General features: G+C 52.9%; 2 protein-coding genes across 8 annotated transcripts in view; one reads left to right on the top strand and one right to left on the bottom strand.

The window, feature by feature from the left end:
• Positions 1-2,729, top strand: part of AGAP3 (ArfGAP with GTPase domain, ankyrin repeat and PH domain 3) — a 56,417-nt gene extending 53,688 nt beyond the window's left edge. For all 7 annotated transcript variants that reach the window (XM_060156349.1, XM_060156347.1, XM_060156345.1 and 4 more), the window contains 5 exons: positions 279-433; positions 517-607; positions 786-1,008; positions 1,582-1,837; positions 1,992-2,729. In XM_060156349.1, the coding sequence (XP_060012332.1) occupies positions 279-433; positions 517-607; positions 786-1,008; positions 1,582-1,837; positions 1,992-2,198 (932 nt within the window). In that variant the 3' untranslated portion in view covers positions 2,199-2,729. The remainder of the gene's footprint in view (positions 1-278; positions 434-516; positions 608-785; positions 1,009-1,581; positions 1,838-1,991) is intronic.
• A 2,336-nt stretch (positions 2,730-5,065) lies between these two features.
• On the bottom strand, positions 5,066-23,757 carry GBX1 (gastrulation brain homeobox 1). The gene is made up of 2 exons (XM_060156344.1): positions 23,217-23,757; positions 5,066-6,530 (listed from the first exon to the last, which is right to left on the bottom strand). The coding sequence occupies exons 1-2, from the start codon at positions 23,740-23,742 to the stop codon at positions 5,971-5,973; spliced, it is 1,086 nt and encodes a 361-aa protein (XP_060012327.1). The 5' UTR covers positions 23,743-23,757; the 3' UTR covers positions 5,066-5,970.
• Positions 23,758-24,065: the final 308 nt, after the last annotated feature.

Below are 24,065 nucleotides of genomic sequence, written 5' to 3'. Positions count from 1 at the left end.
GCTCCGCAGGCGGCTAGGACGGAGGTCTGGGGGCTCCACACGGCGCTCTGCCCCCGACTCCCCGCGAGGTGCCCTGGAGAGAGCGGTCCTCGAGGCTGGGGTGGCTTGTCCCTGCACGTGCGAGCCGGCAGGGGCCCTCTGCCCTCACGCCGGCGCGCGCTCCTGTGCCCGCAGAGGGGGAGGAGCCGTTCGAGTTCGTGGTGGCGGGCGTGTCCCTGCACGTGCGAGCCGGCAGGGGCCCTCTGCCCTCACGCCGGCGCGCGCCCTTGTGCCCGCAGAGGCCGAGGAGCCGTTCGAGTTCGTGGTGGTGTCCCTCACCGGGCAGACGTGGCACTTCGAGGCCTCGACAGCAGAGGAGCGGGAACTGTGGGTGCAGAGCGTGCAGGCCCAGATCCTCGCCAGCCTGCAGGGCTGCCGCAGCGCCAAGGACAAGGTTGGCCCGGAGGCCCGGGTGGGGTGGGGTCCCAGGTTGGCCTCGCGACTGACCAGCCACCCCTGCGTCTCCCCCCGAGGCAGACTCGACTGGGGAACCAGGATGCAGCTCTGGCTGTGCAGGCCGTGCGCACCGTCCGTGGCAACAGCTTCTGTATTGACTGCGACGCCCCCAGTGAGTGCCGGGCCGGCGGGGCCGGGCTTGTGGGTGGCTTAGAGAAAGCGCGACCAGCTTTGTGGAGGAAGCGCTGCAGGAGGCCTCTCGTAGGCCGAGAACAGCGGCACGGAGGGCTTTCCTGGTGGTCTCGCTCTGGTTGCCCATGGGCTTCATCTTGCTTCCTCTCCGCACCTAGATCCAGACTGGGCCAGCCTGAACCTGGGCGCCCTGATGTGCATCGAGTGCTCGGGGACCCACCGGCATCTGGGGGCTCACCTGTCCCGGGTCCGCTCCCTCGACCTCGATGACTGGCCACCTGAGCTGCTGGCCGTCATGACTGCGATGGGCAATGCCCTGGCCAACAGTGTCTGGGAGGGGGCCCTGGACGGCTACGCGAAGCCAGGGCCCGACGCCTGCAGGTGAGGGCGGGGGCCCTGGCGCTGGCCGGCAAGGGCGGGGACGTGGGCGCTCCTGCCAGGTGGGGAGAACTGGGGGTGGGGCCGGGCAGCTGTGACAGGGCTGGAAGGGTTAATTAAAGCCCGGCGTTGCTCTGCTTGGCAGTGGGCCCCTGGGGGTGCCCCTCCCCCTCCTGTCACTCAGCGCCTCACAACAACGGGCCCTTTCTCAGCGTTATCAGCAGGTCAGGGGGGCCAGCGGGAGGCGCATGCGCAGGGCCCTATCGCTCTGTGGCGCGAAGGCCACGGCCTGAGCTCTGAGATGGGGAGAATGGGTGGTAGATAGGGTCGTGCGTGGGCCCCCAGTGTGGGCCCCCGCCTCCTTTGTTCCTGCAGGGCCAGATAAGCTGCCACCCGCGCCCTGCCGGGAATCTTCCTGCCCTCTCGGCCCCCAGGGGCCTCCCCCGGAGCTCTCTTCCACTTCTTCCACACCCTCTGTGCCGCCCGCTGCCCCCTGACGCCCCCGGGTCCCTCAGGCTCGCCTCTGCGGCCCCTTCACCCCCGTGACCCCCGGCCCGGCCCCTCCTGTGCTCGCAGAGAGGAGAAGGAGCGTTGGATCCGGGCCAAGTACGAGCAGAAGCTCTTCCTGGCCCCGCTGCCCAGCTCGGATGTGCCGCTGGGGCAGCAGCTGCTCCGAGCGGTGGTGGAAGACGACCTGCGGCTGCTGGTGATGCTCCTGGCCCACGGGTCCAAGGAAGAGGTGAACGAGACCTACGGGGACGGGGACGGGCGGACGGCCCTGCATCTCTCCAGCGCCATGGCCAACGTCGTCTTCACGCAGCTGCTCATCTGGGTGAGTCGGGGCTCCCGCCCCGCAGGTGCCCCTGACCTCCCTGACGTCCTCCTCACCCCAGCCCTCTGAGAGCCGCCTCTCCCTTTTCTCCCCGGGAACCCACACCTTTCCCGCCGTGTCCCGCCAACCGTGCCAACCGTGCTTTCTTCTGCAGTACGGGGTGGACGTGAGGAGCCGGGACGCCCGGGGCCTGACCCCGCTGGCCTATGCTCGCCGGGCCGGCAGCCAGGAGTGCGCAGACATCCTGATCCAGCATGGCTGCCCCGGGGAGGGCTGCAGCTTAGCCCCGACCCCCAGCAGAGAGCCTGCCAACGGCAGCAGCACCTCCGCTGAGCTGCACCGAAGCCCTAGTCTCCTGTAAGGTCCAGGAAGAGGGCAGAGGGGCCACAAGGACTCCAGGGCATGGGGACCCACCTCCCTACGGGCGCTGGGAGAAACAAAGACACAGAGACTGAGAAGCAGGGACACGCGGAGAGGAGGAGGAGCAGGAGACGGGAAGAGCCAAAGGGAAGAACTAAACGGGAGACACAGAAGGGTCCGAGGAGACGCCAGGCTTGGAGCTGCAGCGGAGGGGTCGGAGGGGTCTGGCCCCTGCCCTCCGGCGCCACTGAGAAGGGACAGGACCCTTTGGCGGTGCTGTGAGGAGAGGGGGGCAGGACCTCGCCCTCCTCCAGGTTCCTGCCTTCTCGTGCCGGCCCCCTGGGAGCCTCCTCCTAAAACGGAGCCTGGGTGGGGCAGACGCTGGGGGGAGTGACCTGCGAGTCCCATGTAAATGTGTACATTGGAATATTTATGTTTGTGTACATATTTGGTGTGTGTGAGATGTGCCAATAAACCAGACTGTGTGTGTGGGGCCTTCATCTCCCCTCTCATCTCCCTGCCGTTCCGAAAATGCCCCTCTCATCTCTCTCTTCTCCTTTGTCCCTGTCCTCTCATCTTTGCTGTACTTTACTTTAGGATACCCCATCCACCCCCCCACCCCCGTCCAGGAGGCAGGCTGGAGGCTAGGTGACCCCCACCCAGCCTCCTACGTGCGTTTCTCTCAGCCCTCTCTTGCCAGGGGCGTAGTTGAGTTTCTCAGCAGCACCGGGAGGAGGGTCGAGCCTGCCAGGAGGAGGGTCGAGCTCCGTGCTCCCCACTCGAAGCTTCCTGCTGCTGCCCCCCTGCCCTGCCGCCTCCACCCTCAGAATGGCTTTCTGTGGGTCTCCTCATTTTCATCAGTATTCTGTCCAGTGACCTCACAGCACAGCTGAGCTGCCCACGGTTCACCCGCAGAGAGGGCAGGAGCACAGCCCCCCTTCCTAGGTGTCTGGGAACCAGCCCCACAGCCAGGGGTTCAGGGAGCCACGCGGGTCCGTGCCCAGGGGGGAGAGTCCTGAGGACGGGATGGGTTGAGTGGCAGCGCTTCTCTGAGGAACTCATCCCTAGGCTTTGCGTTTGAGGAGAGGGGAGGGGGTGGGTCACTGACAGCAGAACAGCCCCCTTGGCAACCCCTTGCCAAACTGGAGGCAGAATCCAGAGCTTCTGCTTTTCCCTTGGACTATCCCTTAGTTATTCTAGAAATAAAACCTGGGAGAAACCCCTCTGTACCTGTTCTTGAAGGGTGAGAACTGCTAAGTTAGGGTCCCTACTCCCTAGGGAGCCCGTTGCTTCCCCCGTTTCCTGGAGCTGCTCTGCTGGTGGCCCTTGTACATTGGGTGTGGCGGGCTGGCGCTCTGCACGGCCCTTGCCTGTGTGTAGGGAAATCAGCCAAGTAAAGCTATTCAGAGAGGAAACCAGATTTTACTGTCTTGGTCCTTTCGCCAGGCTGACAAGAGCCTTAAACAAGGATAAGGGCAGAATAGAGACAGGGCCATGGGTGTGTGTGAGACTGGGCTCCTGGGCTCAGAAAATACTAGCAATAATCACCTCCAGGTTCCCCAAGGAAAAGAAGCCCCTTGGGTGGCTGAATGCTGCCTGGTATAGTTTAGGAGGCTTCAGAGGTAAATGCAGGACAAACGGGCAGATGGAGGCCTTGGTCTTGCTAGTTCTCCCCGCCCCCCCTTCCCCTCACTGGGGGCAGAGCCAGGGGGCCTCGGCTCCAGCCCAGCTAGACGTGCGGACCCACCCGGATTCCCGGCATCAAGACAGCCGCTCCTGGGATCCTCGACCTCTGCCTGGCTTCTCTCCGAAAAAGAATCTCACCCTGTAGGTTCCCCATGTGGGTGAGTCAAAGGTAGCAGACAGCCTTGATCTAGATCAGGAATGGGGCTGGTCTGGACTACATGTTTTCAGCCTGATTCTCCAGCCTTGCTGGAATTTAGCCAAAAGATAGCGAGGACCCGGCTGTGTGTGTCCCAGCCAGGGCGCCGTGTCACCATTGCTCGTGACCAGTCACACCTCCAGGCTGCGTTCCGTTTGGTTGCCAGAACCAGCTAGGAGGAAAGAGCTGCCAGGGAAGGGCTGTCTCGGTCTCACTGGAAGAGGCAGGCAATAGACGTGAGCAACTAGACAGCGGCTGGCTTGCAAACCAGGAATGGGGAACCACAGCAAGGTGCCCTCTGACGCAGGTGAGGAAGCTGGCCGGGGGCTGGACTGAGCTGGACTTCCCTCCCCTCTCTGACCTGGCCTCACTCACAGCCAATTTTTTTTTTTTGTTCTACTCCACCTCTCCTCCCAACTCAATGCAGGTCCTGTTTCTTCCCAGGAAGCCCCGTTAACCACGATACCGACTTCAGCTGGTTTCTGTGGTAACTCTGTCCCCCCGATGCCTGTGCGGCCTGGCTCCACAGCTGGTCCAGGATGGTAGCCCGTCTGTGAAGGTGGGGGAATGGCAAACAGCTTCAGCTTGCCTCGTTTCCCTCTCGGTCTACTCTGTTTCTTGCAAGTGCCCCTGAAGCCTCATGTCTGTATGTTTACTTCGTCCACCATTAACGCTGTTCCTTAATCTGCTCACAGAATTCCAACCCCCAAGCCTCCTCCACAGCACACACCCTTCCAGAGCCGTCAGACACATTCCTGCCTCGTCCAGGTCGCAGTGGGCCCTCTCAACCAAACTCATTTTATAGCAGAAGAGGACTTGGGATCCCAAGCTTCGTAAACGGTGCAATGGACGGTGGGGCCGGGGGTGGGGGGAGACCACAATTAATGCTGTTAGAGCACTAGAAATGAGTCTTTTTACTCCAGGCCCTGATGTCTGGAATATCAAAAAGCAGCAGAGATGGACTGAGCTGCCATGTCCTCTACACGGGAGAGGATCTATTAATGGGCTCCCAGGTGATGGGGGTGAGCCCCCGGCCGGCCCCAGTCCCTCACACGACTGATAACCTCCACCTACTTAGACACGGCCAGACACGCCCCATCTAAGCTAGGGTCAAGTACTTCATTTCCCCTCAGAACACAAAAGGGAGTGAACCCTCTAACTGAAGTCTGCAAACTCTTGCAAAGAGCAGAAAACAGAGATGCAGAAGCTTGCCTGTTTAATGGGAAAGAGAAAAGCGGTGCCGCGTCAGGAGCGTGAGAGCTGGAGGCGGGGACGGTGGGCAGCACCTGCGGCGGGAGAGGATGTTAGTGGAGGTAGATTACAGGAAGGACAGGTGGGTGCTGAAGGGTTTCTAACGGGCTAGTGACAGTTCCACTTCACTTCTTTGCGCGTCCTGTACTATAGACAGGCGAGGCGGTACCCACCCTGGGACAGTGAGACGGAACCAAACTGGCTGAGGATGGAGGAAACACACAAGCTCCCCAGCCCCTCTCAGGGGTGCAGACAGACAGAGGCAGACAGCTCCATATATACAAACTCCACACAAAATAAATAAGGAGCCGCCATCAGCTTGGCTAGGCCTCACCCCGGCTTCCTCCCACCCCCGTCAGAAGCGATTCCAGGGCGTCAGCCAGGAACCTGCCGAGCCCTAGGGGTCCAACTCAGTCCCAGCAGCTCCTCGACAGGAAGAACCTAAAGCCCCTTTAGCCCTGAAGCCCCAGTCCTGGGGGTCTCTGGAGTGGCTCAGGGCCAAGTGCCAGGAGAGCCCCCCTAGAGCTACGTGAATTGCCGACTGAGCGCCGTCCGAGGGCAGAATCACAGCGGGAACCCCTCTGGTCCCCAGGACCCTGGCCCAGTCTCCGAGCAGACTCAGGACGTCCCCGGGAGCCCCTCAGGGCCGGGCGCCCTGCTCCATCTGCTGGTGCTGGCTCCGCGCCGCGAACCTGCTGACGTGCACGGGTATGGGCACGACAATCTTGGGGTTTCTTGCAGGCTCCCCAGAACGGCTGCCCCCATTGCCAGCTTTGATGCGCTTCCACTTGGCCCGCCGATTCTGAAACCAGATCTTGACCTGCACCTCACTGAGCTTGAGGGCGTGGGCGATCTGGGAGCGCTCGGTCAAGCTCAGGTATTTCTTGCAATGAAACTCCTTCTCCAGCTCCAAAAGCTGCTCGCTGGTAAAGGCTGTGCGGCGCCGCCGGCTTTTGCCCCCAGGAGCCGCGACTCCCGCCGCCGCCGCCGCCGGCGCCCCCTCCTCAGCTCCAGTCCCCAGGCTTCCCGTTAGCTTCGCTTTGGGTCCCAGGAGGGCCCCGGGGCCCCCTGCAGAGCTGTCCAGGAAACCGTCGTCCTCGCTGTCACCGCCCGAGCCCCCTTCGTCCTGCTCGCTGCCTGCTGGGTCTCCCGCCGGCGCCTCCGGCTTCTCCTCATCCGAGCTGTACACCTTCCCCTCGGCTGGGGGGAGTGAGAGCCAGCGGGTGGGGGAGAGGCGGCGAGGAGAAGGCGGACAGGTTGGAGGCGGCACGTGGAACCGTGGCCAGGCGTGGACCGCACGACAGCGGGAGGAGACACACACGTGGAGGGGATGAGACGGGGCGGGAGGGGAGACATCCGGGGTGGGGGGTGGGAAGAGGTTCGGGAAGACAAAGAGATGGGAAGAAAGGTATTAACCAGCACAGACTTCACTCCGCAAAGTGGGGGCGGCAACGGGCATGGATCAGAAAAGCACCGTCCCCAGGACTGTGACACCGCCACCCCCCACCCCTGCGGCCTCGCTTCCCCTACCCGCTCCCTTCCGGCCCTCTCCAGACCCACACCGAGGGCTTGCCACTCACTGACGCCCCCTCCAGACCCCGACGGCGCAGCCGCAGGCCAGAGGGAAGCAGTGCAGAACCTGGCTTGGGGTCCTTTCAGTGGCTAGAGGCAGGAGTGAGCAACGTTGGGGAGTTCACTTTTGCAGGAGAGAGGGGGAGACCACAGCTGCAGCCTTTGCTATTCTCCTAGGACTCCTCGCTGGCCTAGTGGGAAGGGATACGTGCTCACCTCTGTTCCACGCCTCCCTCCCTTCCCTCTTCCCTAAATCTGGAATCTTTTTTTTTTTTTTAACCTTTTGGCCGCGGCGCCGCATGCCATGTGGGATCTTAGTTCCCCGACCAGGAATCGAACCCGTGCCCCCTGCATTGGAAGTGCAGAGTCTTAACCACCGGACCGCCAGTGAAGTCCTGGAATCTCAGAATCTCATTTCCAGATGGAAACTTCAGGGTCATCTGAGTCCCTCCCCCTGCCGCAATCGGGGTCCAAGAAGTGTTGCCCACGCACCTGCGAGTCAGGAGGTTTCTGTACCCACCTCCCCAATTCTCCTTTACCAGACCATCCAGCCCAGAGCAGGGAGCCTGCCCCGCCGCACGCCACCTTATCAGTTGCCGGATTTTTCGTCCAATTACTGAGCCCTCCAGGACCCTTTCAGTCCTTCTCCTTAACTTTAAAAAGACATCATCTCTTTTCCACCCTCCCTCTTTCCCAGCCAAGGTTGCTGAGAAGCACGAACAACTGCTTTCTGCCCAAGTTCAGAATCCTGAGGACCCTGAGCTTGGTGTCAGTGAGGGACCTGGAGGGAGTATGGAAGGAGGAGGGAGAAACAGAAGTTCAGCAAGGGGGGGTACAGAGAGGAAAACGGAGAAAGAAATCTTGACTCAGCAGACGACTGAGCATTTGTAATCCCAGGCATATAAACATTTTCATCCATACATAATTCTAAAATTTAATTCAGCCACTGGTTTTAATCTTACCTATTGACACTTTTGTCAGGACTGCAAATAATGCATTACGAAGGTTTTCAGTGTTTGAGTTTTACAAACTCCCTTGTTTTCTGCCCAAAGGACCAATAAACAGTGGAGCAACAAAAAGTCAAAAGAAAACCAACCAGTAGAAAAGAGAACAAAACAGGTAATCCGTAAACTGAACAGTCAGCTCCTTACCAGTGGACTTCACTGTGTAAAGGGGGGAGGACTTTGCAGACGTGGCGGTACATCTATCCACACCACCACATGTCACGTGTACACTCCTAAGCACACTGAGGTTGAGACTATAACCCAGAGCTAAGTGACTTGGGGCAACAGTGAAATGCTTTATAAGAGAACGGGGCTGTGCACGTGTGTGCGCGGCTGGACGGCATCCCAATGCTCAGAGCTTGGCTGGAGCTCCTCTCTAAACCCTGCCATCTGCCTGCCCCCCTGCAAAAACTGCTCAGGGCCTCCAGGACTAGACCAGTCACCTTCAGCTCCCTTCCCGGACCCCAGAGCTGTCCTTTCCCCTCACGGATGCAAGCCACACCTGTTCCTTTTCCTCAGGAGCCACGTTTGTGTTATTTTCCTTAGAGGCCAGTGTTCAGGCCCTGCCCAGATCACCCACCTCCATCTCAGTCAGTGTTCTCATCTCACACCCCAGGGGTATCTTTATGCCTGAGCCCCTGCCTCTTCTTGGAGGGCTTCATGCTTTATCTGACCTTTGCAAAACCCACGTGGCGCACCCTGGTTTAGCCTCACCCAGGCTTCCCACGCTGTCCCTGCTCGTTGCTGCCACCGGCAGGTGGGCTTCGTTCGCTAACAGCCCACCCAGGCTCCACCGGCACCCAGCTCTGTGAGCTGTCAAGAGATACATCCACTGCCACTGTCCACAGGTGACGTACCCCTCATGATGCTCGCCTCCCACCACCCCGGGCTTTCTTCCTTATCTAGCCAAAATCTGTCATTTCTGCAAGATTCAGATCCTTGGGTTCCCCTTTCACGTCATTAAGGGCTCTTTCCCACACCATTTTCCTCTTCCCCAGGACTCAAGCGTGATGTGTCCCAAACTGAACTCCTGAGACTTCTGAGCCAGTCCTTCCCCATCTGAGCCCCCGTCTTTCCCATCTCGGTTAATGGTAACTCCGTCTTCCGTGTTGTTCAAACCAGACCTTCACTCTCTCTCCCCGCCCATGCCCGACCCGACTTCTCACCACCTCCTCTATGTCCAACTAGCCCGAGTCACCCTCGTCTCTTACCCGGTTCATCAACATTTTCTCCTGCTTTTGCCCCTCCCCCCACCCCTGCCCCAGTTATTCTTCTGTTTGAAACACTATATTCTTCACCTAGATTTTTGCACTGACTCATTCCCTATGTCCTTCAGGTCTTTATCAATGAGACCTTCTCTGATTATCCTTTTTAAAATTAAAACTCCCAATACTCCCAATCTCCCTTCTCTGCTTTACTTGTTGCTATAGTATGTGTCACTAACTTTATTAACTTATTTTATTGGCTGTCTCTTCCTATTAGAACATAAGCTCCATGAAGGTAACCATTTTTTATTTTATTTATATTTATGGCTGTATCCCCAGCATCTAGAAAGTTACCCGCACAGAGTAGGCACTGCATAAATATTTGTTGACTGAATGAAAGAAACTATTGCCAAGCACTTTCTCCCTCTCCATTTCTGTCCCTCCTTTCTCAAGCCTCTCCTAAAATATTCCCTACAGCCCTGCTCCCTCACCCCAGCTCCGGGCATAAGACATTCTCTCCATGAATATTATTCTACCCACTTTTCAGTGTGCCCTCTGATCTCACATTCGCTGTAGAGGAACCCATATGTGGTAGGAATCTATAGGATCTTATGCTAAAGGAAATCAAGAACAACCCCCAACATCATTACTAAATCCTCTAACTTTTAATTTCTGATTTTTAAAACATGGTTTGCAGTAAAGAGTAACAGAAAGAATAACAAAAGCTTGTTACAACTCAGCCCAGTGTTGCAATACTTTAAACAGCTGCTAAAAAGGCAGAAACTGGATTTCAGGGCTTGAAGGATGAAATCATTTAGCACAGCTCCAAGCAGCCAGGGGGCGTCCAGTAAATCTAAACTGATGATGACTGAGATGAGGTTCCCAGGTTCCTGATCTGGCAGGGCCCTCCTGAGATCAAACCATCCATCCCTCTGTCCTCAGACAGATTCCGTAAAATCAAGCCCACACGAGTGCGCCACTCCCAGTGCCGCTTTTAAAGCCATATAAATAAGAAGCACAGGTCCACAACCTCTCTCAGTTACTTGATCCCGGTGGGGTCCTGAGTGGCAGGGGCAGAGTGCCCCGCTGAGCCTTTAGAATCATGACATTGAGGGCTCCGATAAGCAACTCTTCTAAGGCGGTGGGGGCGGGGAAATAGATGAAAGCAACCGACAGGGGAAAACACAGCTCCGCTCTTAGAGGAGAGGGTCCGGGGCCGTCAGTGAGGCTGAGGGGGAGGGGGAAGGAAAGGCACAGCAAGAGGAGGACTAGGGCACGAGGGGGGCAGACATAGCGGCAGAAGAAGTAGATGATGAGTCAGAGAACCTGAAAGGGCTGAAAAGTTTAGGGAGAAAACAGAAAAACACCGGGGCACGGGGGAAAGAGAGTAAAAAGCTTTCGGAAAAAACCCAACACGCCCTACATTTTTCCACCCTGAACAGTGATGCGTCTGCAGCCCTGCTGTTTGTTCTCTGCTCCACCGACAGATGGAGCACTTTAGAATGCAAGGCCCAAAGTGACGGAAGCTATTGTGAGGGCTCCGACGAGCAGCACAGCAGGTCGACCCTTTACAATACAGCGATCCTGAAACAGCTTTACTGTTTTCTTCTCACGAATGAGCTAAAAAATAAATGCAAACTATTTTCTTTTATCCAATTCATAATGCATACTAATAGTAAATATACTCAAAACAAAGATGGCGCCTAGAAAAATGGTTTTGGCTAAAACTTGACAGAAGCACATCTTGTTGATAAAATTTCTATTTGTAACTTTTTTTTTTTTTTTTTTAATGAAGCCCAATGGCTTCTTCTTTTTTTTTTTTTTTTGCGGTACGTGGGCCTCTCACTGTTGTGGCCTCTCCCGTTGTGGAGCACAGGCTCCGGACGCGCAGGCTCAGCGGCCATGGCTCACGGGCCCAGCCGCTCCGCGGCATGTGGGATCTTCCCGGACTGGGGCATGAACCCGCGTCCCCTGCATCGGCAGGCGGACTCTCAACCACTGCGCCAACAGGGAAGCCCCCTATTTGTAACCTTTGATTTAGAATAATTGGACCTGGTAGATATAATGTCCATAAAAGTACATTTCTAACTGCAGATGCTATAGTTGATTGACGTGAACAAAAAAACTTGATCAACAAAACAAGACGTAGAAAATTTTCAATGGGAAATAATGATCCTGATGAGAAAAATTCTAGCAAAAGGAAAAATGTTTAACTGGAAACAATTTTACTGTGCTAGGTAGGAAGGTAGGCCAAACAGAGAGGTTCTGTCCTTTGTGTATGAAAATGACATTATTGGTAATATAAGAGTACATTGTTTTATACATAAAATAGATAATCAATAAGGACCTACTGTATAGCACAGGGAACTTTACTCAGTACTCTGTAATAACCTGTATGAGAAAAGAATCTGAAAAAGAATAGATATATGTATATGTATAACTGAATCACTTTGCTGTACACCTGAAACTAACACAACATTGTAAATCAACTCTACCCCAAGATAAAAGAAAAGAAAAAAAAAAGAGTACATTGTTTTCAGCTTGTTCCCTGTGGGTAAGTCTACAGTCTGTGAAGACTTTGGCGTCTATCTAGGGGAAATGACACTGAAGCAGACTGGTTATTAGGAAACATGCAGAGTTCTCCTGGTAGATGCTATTATCCTAAGAAGCAGAAATCGCAGGGTTCGAACCATGATTACTTATAGAGTCCACTCCAGGGGTGTCATTCCACCCCAGAGAGAAGCACTCAGACTCCAGGGGCACCCTTGCAAGGGGCTTTCCTTCCGAGAGGAGAAGCCCTAACTTGGTAACGAGTCAGGTCAGACTGGGGAAGAAATCAAGGGCAAAAGAATCCGTGGTAGGTGTTCTCCAGTAGAAAGAACAAGTAGCACCAGACTCGTACCATCTAGAGAGGGCGTCTGCGGCTGAGGTCACCAAGGATGCTGGGCCTGGGTAGTGGAGCGGAAACCACCCCCAGGACTGGAGAACCACTTTAGACAGAGCCCCTGTGCCATTCGGCCCTCACGCAGCCTGCTGTGGTCCAGCTGACATAAAACACAGTCTTCATTACGCACTGAGGAGAAGCCTCTCCCCCATTACACTCAGTTCTGTCTTCTCTTCCCTCCATTTAAAGAGCCACTACCCTCACACACCCCAAACCACTCTCCGGACAACTACCCAGCTTCCTGAATACAGAACCAATTTGGGTGGGGTAAAAAAGTGGGAAAAAACCCAGGTCACCCCTCAAAAAAGAGGCATGTCTGCCACCACCCTCATTGCATCAACACGCCCAGTGCGTAATTATTTCTTTGTTTCCTTTGGAGACGGTCCTTTCTCCCGTCCTTGATGGCAACTAGCCCACTTTCAATGTGCTTTTCATTCATCCTCATTAATTTCATGCCCACATTATGCTACTACTCCTTCCTATAATTTTAGGTACAAGAAGGAAAATTCACTTTCTCTCTCTCCCATTTCCCCATGACTCTTCAGCATTCTTTACTCCAAATGGACAGGAGAACTTCCTCTACATCACTCCCACCTTCATGACAAGTTCATGGCGACTTCCCCACCGCCCCAAGCTCAGAGCTCCTTTCATGGCATATTAACATCATCATTGCCAAGAGCACCCTTGTATGACCTTTAACTTTCCCAAGCACTCTCACAATTATTCCTTCATCTTTGAGCAACTCACTGAAGTACAGCTGACCTATTAGTAGTAGTAATGGGAGGTTAGTAACCTTATTTTCAGGTGAAAAAACTGAGTTTCAAAAAGATGAAATGGGGCTTCCCTGGTGGCACAGTGGTTAAGAATCCGCCTGCCAATGCAGGAGAGATGGGTTCGAGCCCTGATCCGGGAAGATCCCACATGCCGCGGAGCAACTAAGCCCATGTGCCACAACTACTGAGCCTGCGTTCTAGAGCCCGCGTGCCACAACTACTGAGCCCACATGCCACAGCTACTGAAGCCCGCGTGCCTAGAGCCCGTGCTCTGCAACAAGAGATGCCACCACAATGAGAAGCCCGTGCACTGCAATGAAGAGTAGCCCCCACCCGCCGCAACTAGAGAAAGCCCGTGCATAGCAATGAAGACCCAATGCAGTTAAAAATAAATAAATAAATAAAATAAATAATAATAAAAAAAGAATCTGCCTGCCAATGCAGGGGACACGGGTTCGAGCCGCAGTCTGGGAAGATCCCACATGCTCTGGAGCAACTAAGCCTGTGCACCACAACTACTGAGCCTGCGCTCTAGAGCCTGCGAGCCACAACTACTGAAGCCTGCGCACCTAGAGTCCATGCTCCACAACAAGAGAAGCCACTGCAATGAGGAGCCCATGGACCGCAACGAAGAGTAGCCCCCACTCGCCGCAACTAGAGAAAGCCCGCGTGCAGCAACGAAGGCCTGATGCAGCCAAAAATTTTTTAAAATTAAAAGAACAAAGATGAAATTATTTCTCCCAGGCACACAGCTAGGCACAGAGCCAGGTCTGGAATCCTGGTCTCCTAAACCTCCAATCAGTGCTCTTCCCATCCTTTCCAGTACAATATCTTCTCTTCCCTCCACCTGCAGTAGAAGCCCTCCCCAGATGCCTCATCAGACAAGTGGGCTTCCTCTCAAACCCGGTTTTAGTTTAGACCGCATCCCTTTCACTTATCACCCAGAGCTCCAGCCTAATCATCAACATCTTCCCTTACCTTTCGTGGAGAAGATTCTTAAAATCACCACAGAAGAGGCCTCACTCACCAAACTCCACCTTTGTCCTTTCACAGGCTATTTTTCCCATCGTTCCCAAGACAAAATTCCCTTCAAATCTTTCTGCTGTTTCTTCTGTCATTATTTGTTTGTATGATGTAATCTTACCAGTCACCTTTTTTTTTTTTTTTTTTTGCGGTACGCGGGCCTCTCACTGCTGCGGCCTCTCCCGTTGCGGAGCACAGGCTCTGGACGCGCAGGCTCAGCGGCCATGGCTCACGGGCCCAGCCGCTCCGCGGCATGTGGGATCTTCCCGGACCAGGGCACGAACCCGTGTCCCCTGCATCGGCAGGCGGACTCTCAACCACTGCGCCACCAGGGAAGCCCATCACCATTTCTTTTATTTAGAAATGTATTTTCTCATTTAAAGAATAATACTGCCCATTTATGGAAACAGTTTTAATACCAATCTTCTCTAGCTTCTGCTGTACAAGCGCCTCTCACCCCTCAAGGACAGCTCTGCCTTGTCCAGGAGTCAGCCTCACTGAGGAACAGACATCTTCCTCCCACCGGCATCTCTGCCTGCCCTCCGCATTACAGAACCCTCTCAGAGCCTCACTCCCAGTATCCAGCACCCCTGGCACTGCTTATCGAGCCAGGGAGAAGGCTTTCCTCCCTAATACTGAAAGGGAGTTAAAGGCACATTCTTTTCTTTGTTTCTGGTTGATAGACATCTGTTCAGGGTTTGTTTTTGCCTGCCCAGCACCACTTACCTGCCTGTTCACTGATGGCATCCCCTTCCTTTGGCCACTGCTCCCCATCAACTGCCCAGTAGAGGGGGGCTGTCAATTGCATTTCTCCACCTTCACGACCACAAGGACGGTGACCTGGAGCTGACCAATCCGCACATCCGGTCTCTCTGGGGACTGGACTCGAGCTAGTGAGTCAGCTGTCCTAGGATTCTACACGTGCTAGAATTCACTGGGGTCCTGATCTGGGATTATAAGAATTTAGCGCTGCTTATGCTTGTGTCCTCCCCTTCCTCTCATCAGGAGAAAATGAGGCAAAGACAAGAGACAGGAGCCAGACTGAGAGCAAGAAAAAAAGACCTAACGACACTGTTTGCATTTTTGGATCCACGTGAATCAATAAATGCCCATTTTAGCTTAATTTAGAGCTGAGCTACTGTCACAAGCAACCCGAAGAGTTCTGACTGCGGACACTGCTCTAACTAGAAGGGACAGTACTCGCGTGACTCCAGGGAGGGCAAGCCTCCCCACCTCGCTCCCACACCAATCCCATCGGAAATAATTTTTCCAAAAAGAAACCCAGGTCATCCCTCAAATTAGTCATGATAATGCCGCCGAAAACTTCACAAGTCTGAAATGTATCTGGACTTTAAAAGATCTCCACAATCCATCCAGTGTGAATTACTTTAATCCAATAGCTGTGCTCCTAACGCTGAGCTGAGATCAGATACATGAGGGAACAGGAATTCTGAGGAAGAAAAAAGGAGGGGTGTTTTCTTGCTTGTTTGGGGTTTTATGTTTGTTTTAACAGAGAGAAGGGAAGTACAGGCCCCAGTGGCACACAGAAGGGCTTTGGGCAGCCATGTCCACAGAGTGTCTACACAGAGTGTCTCACCAAAATGTGAGACAGGAAAACTGAAAAGAGGGAGAAAGAGCTAAAGACAAAACTCCAAATCTACCCGTATTAGGTTCATGCAATGTTCTCTCCCGGCAAGTCCCATACAACCAGTTCTCGGAACACAGCGCTATTTCTAATCTGTCCTTTTCAGTACAGAGAGTGCCACCCATCACAACTCCTAGTAAAGAGGTCTTCCCCAACTTAACTCCCAGGAAAGCTTAATTCCCATCCATTTCCAGTACACGGACAACACAGGATTTCTTGCACACCTATTACTTTAGGATGCTGGACAAATATCTTCTCATTTAATCCTTAACTCTGTGAGGTAAGAACTGTTGCCCTTATTTTACTGGTGAGAGAACGGAGACTGCAGAGGTTAGTATTTTGCTGTAGATCACGAAAAGGGTGGTGCCTAGATCTGCATCCAAAGCCTGCGTTCGTTCCTCTGGGCGACACCACATCTCTGTCATCACTGAATGAAAAAGAGACCGAAACCCACCATCACCCTATCATAACTTCTGTACCAGATGGAGAAATAATACAGAAGACCAGGAACTGATTTCACAGCACAAGTCTTCTTTTTGGGCACTGCTTCCTTCCTCACCACGTCAACTCGGTCACAATCGATCCCCGATCTCTTTGGCCTAGATAAGATCTACCCCCACCTTTATCAAATGTTTCCCTCATTCAGTATGATGGCTGTAAACGGCCAGAGCTCAGGTAACACCATCCGGATCCCAGATGATGAGGCCTTTTCCATCCTAAAGCCCAGCCCTGATTTCATCTCAAGATGTAGGCATCCCAGGCGCCTCCTCGTCAGTGACCCCGATAACTCAGCGCTGAGAAGTACAGAATCTCTTCTCCCAATCCCTTTGCTCAGGATGGCTTTTTTTTAAGGGAACAATTCATTAATAAAAGTATCCTTACAGATAAAAACAGAATTGTAGAGCTGGAGCGACCTTAGAGATCACCTAATTCAAACCCCTAAGTTTACTGATGAGGAAGCTGGGACACACAGAGGTGTGATTTGGCCAAGACCAATCAGTTCCATACTCCCAGTATCTGCGCATAATTTATAGGATAGTCATCACCTATTCCAGCACAAGGTGCTTCTTCCCTTCCCTCCTGGGATAGTGTCATCCTCCTCCCTCCTAGTACACGGTTGCATCACTTCTCTTCCCATTGCTTCCAATACAGAGTTCCAGCTTACCCAATACTTCTACTTTAATACCACTTCCTCCATAATTCACAGTCAAGAAATCCATCTCCCATTACCCCCAGTGCTTTCTCCTCATAACCCTAGTCTCTGTTAGTCCCAGCAGCCCCCGCACTCCATGCCCCGCCCCCAGCCCTCCCCCCTACCCCCCGCCCACCCGCCCACCCCCCCTCCCCCCCTCCCGCATTTGCTTCTAATACAGACTTCTCATTTCATCACTGGAAGAGTATTCCTTTCCCTTCCATGATGGGAAGGGGATGAAGGCGCTGCCTCATGACTACCTGCCATACAGTGCTGTCTCTTCCTACTAACACTTAATTCAACTCGTGAAGGTCACTCTCCTATCACTCCAAATGCAAGCATCTCTTTTCCCTAGCACTCTCCCAATCAGCACATCAAAACTTCTTCCACATTACTCTAAGCTGTAACTTTCTCCCAGCATGATCGTATCGCCAGTGAAAAACCCCAACCTCTTCTCTACCACTCCCGATCCAGGCCTCCTTTATCACCATCACAGCCGTGGGCACCACCACGGGCATACAGCGCTCTGTCCTTTTCACTGTTTCAGATGAGGGGTTTCCTCTGTCCGGCCCCGGCCTGGGGCATTTCCCATCCCCTCTAGGTAAAAGTTCTCCCCCAGCAAACTCTTTCCTTCTCATCGTTCCCATTTAAGCTTCTCTCTTTTTGTACATCTACCCCACTGCTTCTCTCATTGCTGTTTCCTAATCCCCAATCCGTTTCACTGCAAAGATCCTCTTTCCCCGTTATTTCCAAGGCAAAATCCTTGCCTGTAGCTTCCCATTGTATTGCATTGAGAGTAACATTACTGTCAATGCAAAGCACTTTGCTTAGATTATGTTCCTCGTTCTTTCCAATTAAAACATTTCCCGCTCATTATTCCAATTACTGCCTCTCTCCCGTTATTCCCAGTACCGACTATTCATGCCATCACTCTGAGTCTAAGGATTATGCTCCTAACCAGCTAGAATCTGTACCTCCATAGCTGCATTTGTCACAGCAGAGACCCCTCTGTCTTCCAACCCTCCCAAGTGCTACCTTCACTGTGGCACAAGGCATCTCAGGATCGCATTCCAAACCTCCAGTAACGTTTTCCGCTGTCATTTCTGAGATCTCTCTCTCTCAACCGGGTCTCTTTGGCAGCCTGACAAGGCCTGTGAACCCCTTCTTGGAATAATGCTTTTAGGTGCATAACATAAAACACACAGGATTACGTTAGAAGCCAATTACATAAAATCTAGTTATCAAATATTTTAAATGCATTTGAGAATAATTTATGTTTCTTTCCTAAATCATTAAACAACAAGATGTCACCAAAGATTGTAAATTTCTATGAAAATATCTGTGATTTCTATTGTGACAAAAATCTCAGGTACTGGGGAAACTACCATGGTTTCTGGCCTACCTTCATAATTACAGGAGGTGCCAAATTTTAGTGAGAAGTTAGTAGAAATAAAGATGTAATTTTTTTCCCACCCATAATTAACAGATCTCCTCACAGGAGGTCCATGGAGTCTGTGTTAACAGCCCGACTAAACACTGAGTCTAGAGAAATAAGCTTTAATTCTATGAAAGTGAAAGGAACATTAAAAATCATCTGAACTGGGCTTCCCTGGTGGCACAGTGGTTGAGAGTCCGCCTGCCGATGCAGGGGACAAGGGTTCGTGCCCCAGTCCAGGAAGATCCCACATGCCGTGGAGCGGCTGGGCCCGTGAGCCATGGCCTCTGAGCCTGCGTGTCCGGAGCCTGTGCTCCGCAACGGGAGAGGCCACAACAGTGAGAGGCCCGCGTACCGCAAAAAAAAAAAAAAAAAAAAAAGAAATCATCTGAACTAAAGCTTTTATGTTACAGGTGAGGAAACTGAAGCCTAGAGAAGTTATAAGACTTTGAATCTCCTGTAGTGTTTTAAACAATACTAAGGCCATAACAGACACACAATAAACGTTCCCTGAATTGAACTAAGTGGCTTGCCAAAGTTGTACAGCTAATGATTGACAAAGTTGAGACCTGGACCCATGTGTCACGACTTCTAAGTAGACGTTCCTTCCATCACATTAAGTTAATGCAATATTTGCCTTTCTATACGTGTCAATGGAGCAATCGCTCTCCCTGTTTACTCCTCCTCAAAATCTCTAGGAAAACATGCTCTCCATCACTCCCAAGAAAAAGCTCCTCCTGCTTCGAACAACAGAAGTCTCTGATCCCATGTCACATTACCCCTTCCTGTTTTTCTCTCAGTAAATATATCTTGTCATAATGGACACCTATTCAGAAATTGATGGTCATCTACAATGTTCGCTAGCTATAACCAGGTACTTGACTTACAGCAATCAGCATTCAGATATCATGCTCCCAGGAAGTTTCCCTAGTCTCCTCGCATGATTTCCATTATCATTGCCAATCTCTCTTCAGAAATTAGCACATCTTTTTCGGTTTAGTTTTAAAAAATAATGTTCACTACACTGCCATCTCCCAGCTTTGTCCCATCATGTTCTCTTTTCTATACCATCTCAACCACAAATGTTCTTTTCTTCACCATGCTCAGTACTGGCATTATCTTTCATATCAACCTCTCACTGGATTTGTACCGTCAGTCCAACAATTACATATGGAGTGTCCACCATCCCTCAGCTCTTAACTATTTGTTTTCAGGCAATCCAACCCTCTTCTCCCTGAATGAATCACTGCTCTAGACACCTGCAATTTAAAGTTTTCTCCTGCATTTCTCCAAATGGCCAGCTCTTTTCATCATTCCCCAGCACACAGCATCCTCTTCACCTGTCCTCTCTGTGATGTGTATTCACACCACATCCTTAAGTTAGCTTTGATAACTGTCAGAGCTCACACACACCTTCACACACAAGGTCATCTCTCCCTGTCCCATTCAAGGCAGAATTCTCTTTTTTCCTGTCATTTGGGGCTTACTGCTCTCTTCTCTCCGTATTCCTAATACACCAAGGACTTCACTATCCACCCATTTCAAAGCTCCTTTTCCCTCATCACTTTCACGTGACTGTTCTTACAACTCTCTCGATCTGATACGTCGAATATGGTCCACATGCGGCTATGGACCACCTGAAACAGGGCTAGTTTGAATTGAGATGTGCTGAATGTGTAACATACACACTGGGTTTCAGACTTAGTATGAAAACAGGATATAAAACAGCTCATGAAAGTTTTTATATTGATTAATGCTGAAATAATATTTTGGACACGCTGGGTTAAATAAAATATACTGTGAAGTTAGTCTCACCTGTTTCATTTTACTATTTGAATGTGGCTAGCAAAATTATTTTAATTACATAAATGACTTGCTAGACAGCACTACTCTGGGCGCTTCTGTTGATTCAGACTTTTAAATCTTCCCTACTAATTCAAAATTCTCTGTTATCACTCCTCCTAGGACACCTCTCCCAGCTACCCCCACTGCTCCCACACGCCAAACCTAGAATTATTTTCCATATACCATTCTCAATACCTTTTCTACCCCATTATTTCTGTACACAGTATTTCTTTTTGCCTGCTAATAGAGCTTCTACCCCTGCCATCTAATCATAATAAAGTTCTGTTTCCTTCTTCATCAGTTCTAGTACGGTGCTATCTGTCTCAACTCTCAGAAAAATTTTTAGAAATAGTCCTTCTAATTCCCAAAAAAAAGAATTTTGCTCACCGTTCTCCAAATTGGCCTATCTTCACTATAATTTCATTAAAAGGGCTAGTAATTGTAAAACGCTAGACAAATGTAAATTAATAATTTCAGACTCATGTCACCCATTCAAACTAGGACAGCAATCCTTCCCCTGTCATTTTAAAAATGTCGTTCCTTCTCCAAACTCTACTATGTTGAGGTTTCAACCCCTTTATTCAATCTGAGAACTCTCTCACTTCATGCTAAATACTCTAATACAATTCCCCAGATGGAGTGTTTGTTTTCCCACCACTTTCAGCATGCATGTGTCATCACTCCCCAAACTGATGTGATGTCTAACGTTTCTGGAATTGCCATGTCTTTTCTTGACTACGTTAGGGAAAAATCAAGACTGGGAAGGTGGACGGGAGCGGCGAGGAAGGGTTGAGAGTCTGCGCTGAGAGGGATAAGAAGCTGCGGTCACAGAGAAGCCCTCCCACTCATCATCCCCTTCGAATGTTCCTTCTGACACCTCTCCTCACTGCTCAGCCCCGCAAGCCCCACTGTAAACCCTTTATGTGTATCTCTTCCCAGTGAATGACTGCCTTCATGCCAGCACCTCTCAGAACTCTTCCTCTGTAAGGCCTCCTTCCCATCGTTCTTAGCAAAGAAATTCCTTGTCTTTACTCCAAGGACAAAGTACAATCTCTTTACTGCTTCCAATATTCCCTCCAGTGATGAAGATCTTTCCTTCAGCATTCTCTATATATAACTTCCAGTTTCTTCTCACTCCCAGTATTGAAACACCTTTTTAAAAAAATTACTCCTAGTGTTGACACTTTCCCTTCTTTCCTACTAGTATATGTATTTAGTTCCTTCCTAATCCTCTCAAGACAGAACTCTTTCACATACACACACACTTCTGTTCCAGAAATACTGTTCCCTTTTCGTGTCACCAACGCTAGAAATCCCTTGCACATGCCTCTTCCAAGAGGTGGCCCTCTCCTTTCTCATATGCTCTTTGGATAATCTGGGTATACAGCTCATTTGTTCATCCTTTCCTCTATTCTATTCCTCAATATTTCTCTTCTGTTCTTTTCCTCTGTTTATTCCTCTCTCTCTCTCTCTCTCTCTCTCTCTCTCTCTCTCTCTCTGTTTGGTTTTACTGCCAATATTCTATCTGCTTCAGAAAAGAGCCCCCATTATATGAATGGGTCAAAATAAGAACTGAGGGGAACCTGAAAGAGTAGGACACGTTGCTTGTTCTCCCATGGTCTGGGGATAATCCCCCCAGCTCCCCTCCACTGGGGTGTCTTCCTCTCTCCTCCTGCTCAGCTCATCTCTTCCTCGGGTGTCTGCTTCTCCCACTGCCTCCAAAGCCATCCCTCTGACGCCTGCCTCGCTCTCCTTTCTGCCTTAGGACCACCCTATTCAAAACATCCCGCTGATCCTTTCCTCTTCCCATCCTCCTGCCAGCTGCCCCTCCTTCCCTCCACTCTGGCCCCTTTCATCTTGTGGGCATCTCCTCCCACCTTCCAGTTGCTGCTCTGTCATTTCCTTTAGGTCCTCCTCAGGAGATGCTGCCTAGACGTCAGTCACTGGCTCCTCCTGGTCCAACCAGGTACAAAAAAACCCAACAGCTGAATCCCCAAAGCCAAAGTGCCCAGGGCTAGAGGGGCAAAGAAGAGGAAGGCGGACTCTACAGCAGCCCTTGGGGTCTGGAAGAGGGCCCAGGAACCTATCCTCAGGAATTGCTCTCTGCCGGCAAAGGACAAAAGGGCTCTTGGCTTTCCTCCCTGTCTCCACTAGAGTCAGCCCCCAGGCCTCCTAGGTCACTTCCACCTGCTACCCTGGTTAAGCGGAGGCAGGTTCATCCTGCCGCTAACGAGCTTTAAGCTCGTCAGGATCGCCACACTTGCAGGCAGCCCGTTTCTTCTTAAATAGGGCCCACCCACCAAACTGCGTAAGCTTTGGCTCTCAGCACACCTGAATCTGCTCCTGGATGGCGGAAAGCTTTTCCAGCTTCTGGAGGTTAAGGATCAATAGGGAAGCCTGTTTAGATTGATGCGCAACAGGGTTCAGTTCGGAAACACCTTGCCTCTATTGAGAGGGAGTCCTCCTGTGGAGGGTCCAGGATTCCTGAATCTCTCTTAGCTGAATCTCACTGGCTCCAGAATCTTAGCTGGATTCTGGACTCCAGGCGTTTGGGCCACACCCAACTCAGCCCAGCCTGTAGCCTCTTTCTTGGCCTCCCAGTCAACCTTGGTCCAGCAGTGCTAGGCCCCCTGCTAGCTAATGTTCCCTTAGGACCCCTACTTGGTTCCTCAAGGCTTAGCTCTAAATCTGCCAATGAAAAGTGACCTCTACAACTGTGAGAGAAAGAGAGCCACCCTCACCGTCAGCACCACTCTAAGACCCTCCCTCTGCCCCTGCGCTCACAGAGCCCGTTTGCGGTCAGTACAATCGTCTCTTCAGAAGCCCTTAATGAACTGACAGCTGCCCCACTGTACCCTCACCCAGGGGTCTTGCTGGTGTCCCCAGGAATCCCACACTGGCAGCTTCTCTATTCCCAACAGAGGAGAAAAATGAAGGGATTCTGAAAAGGAGACGCAGGAGCTGAGGCTGGAGGACTAGACTGCTGGGAGGAAAGGCACTGCTCTGGCGGGAGCGATGGCAAGTCTCCGGTGAGGCTGCAGGCACTCTGGAGACGCGGCGGGGCGGCGGTGCTGGGGTCTATGGGAGCCGCGTCGGCAGCGGAATTGGAGGTGGCTCCGCAGAACCCGCCATCTGGGGGTCTGGGATTCCAGGGCTCCAGGCAGGTGCCGAGACTCCGAGCAGGCGGCTGCCTGGGACTTCCAGGTGAACGAGCCTCCCGCCCGGCGCCCTGGTCGCCCGGCACTTACCCGGCAGACTTGGGAAAGTCTCTGAGAAGTGCAGAGGCGGGGGCGGTGCGGGATCTGCCACTTTCTCCCGGGCGGGCAGCAGCTCTTCGGCTTCCAGCGCGCCCTCCGGGCGTCGGCCGCCCGGCTCGGGGTTGTTTCTCGTGGCAGTGGCGGCGGCGGCGGCGGCAGCGAGCTCTGGGGGCCCGTAGAAGGCGTCGGGCGGCTCCGCGAAGCTGGGCAGCGCGGTGGTCAGCGCCACCATCGAGGGCACGGCCTGGCCCAGCCCCGCGCAGAAGGTGTTCGTCAGGCGGCCGGCAAAGGAGGCTAGCGGGGCGAGGGGCGGGAGGCCGGCGGGCAGCGGCGCGGGGGCCAGCGCCTGCGGCAGCACGAGGGGCCGGTAGGGCATGAACATGGGGTAGCCAGTGTAGAGCAAGTGGCCGGAGCGCGGCGGCTGCGGCCCGATCAGGGAGTCGATGGAGAAGGCAGCGCCCGGGCCCCCGCCGCCGCCGCTGCCCCCGGGGGCGCCCCCGCCTCCGGCTCTCTGCATCGTGCCCGGAGCTGCGGCCGCCCCAGGGCGCTCCCCTCCGAGCGCCGCCGTGCGCCCCGCGGCTCGGGCGCCCCACGCGGACACGCAGGGCTCGCTCCCTGGCTCCCGGGCCGAGGTGCCGGCGGGGCGCGGGCTCGGCGCAGTGTGGCTCCGGCGCCGCACTCCCTCTCTCTCTCATAAGGAGGGAGGGGGCGGGCGAGCGGGAGGGCTGGGGGTGTCGCCCTCCGGACTCATCCATCTTCCTCAAATTACGCTTCACTTCCTCCCTCCGCCCGCAGCCGCCGCGCCCGGCTCCCGCTCCCTCCGCAGAAGCCGTTCCCAGC

Source organism: Lagenorhynchus albirostris, chromosome 8, assembly GCF_949774975.1.
Source record: "Lagenorhynchus albirostris chromosome 8, mLagAlb1.1, whole genome shotgun sequence".
NCBI lineage: Eukaryota > Metazoa > Chordata > Mammalia > Artiodactyla > Delphinidae > Lagenorhynchus > Lagenorhynchus albirostris.
The sequence above is the reverse complement of the archived record's forward strand: the minus strand, read 5'-3'. Positions and strand labels throughout refer to the sequence as shown.

Excerpts from the sequence above, each read along its gene's own strand:
- GBX1 (XM_060156344.1), bottom strand. The coding sequence starts at position 23,742 with ATGCAGAGAGCCGGAGGCGGGGGCGCCCCCGGGGGCAGCGGCGGCGGC. Across the intron at positions 6,531-23,216 it reads GACTTTCCCAAGTCTGCCGG|CCGAGGGGAAGGTGTACAGC; the intron begins GTAAGTGCCGGG and ends CACTCCCCCCAG.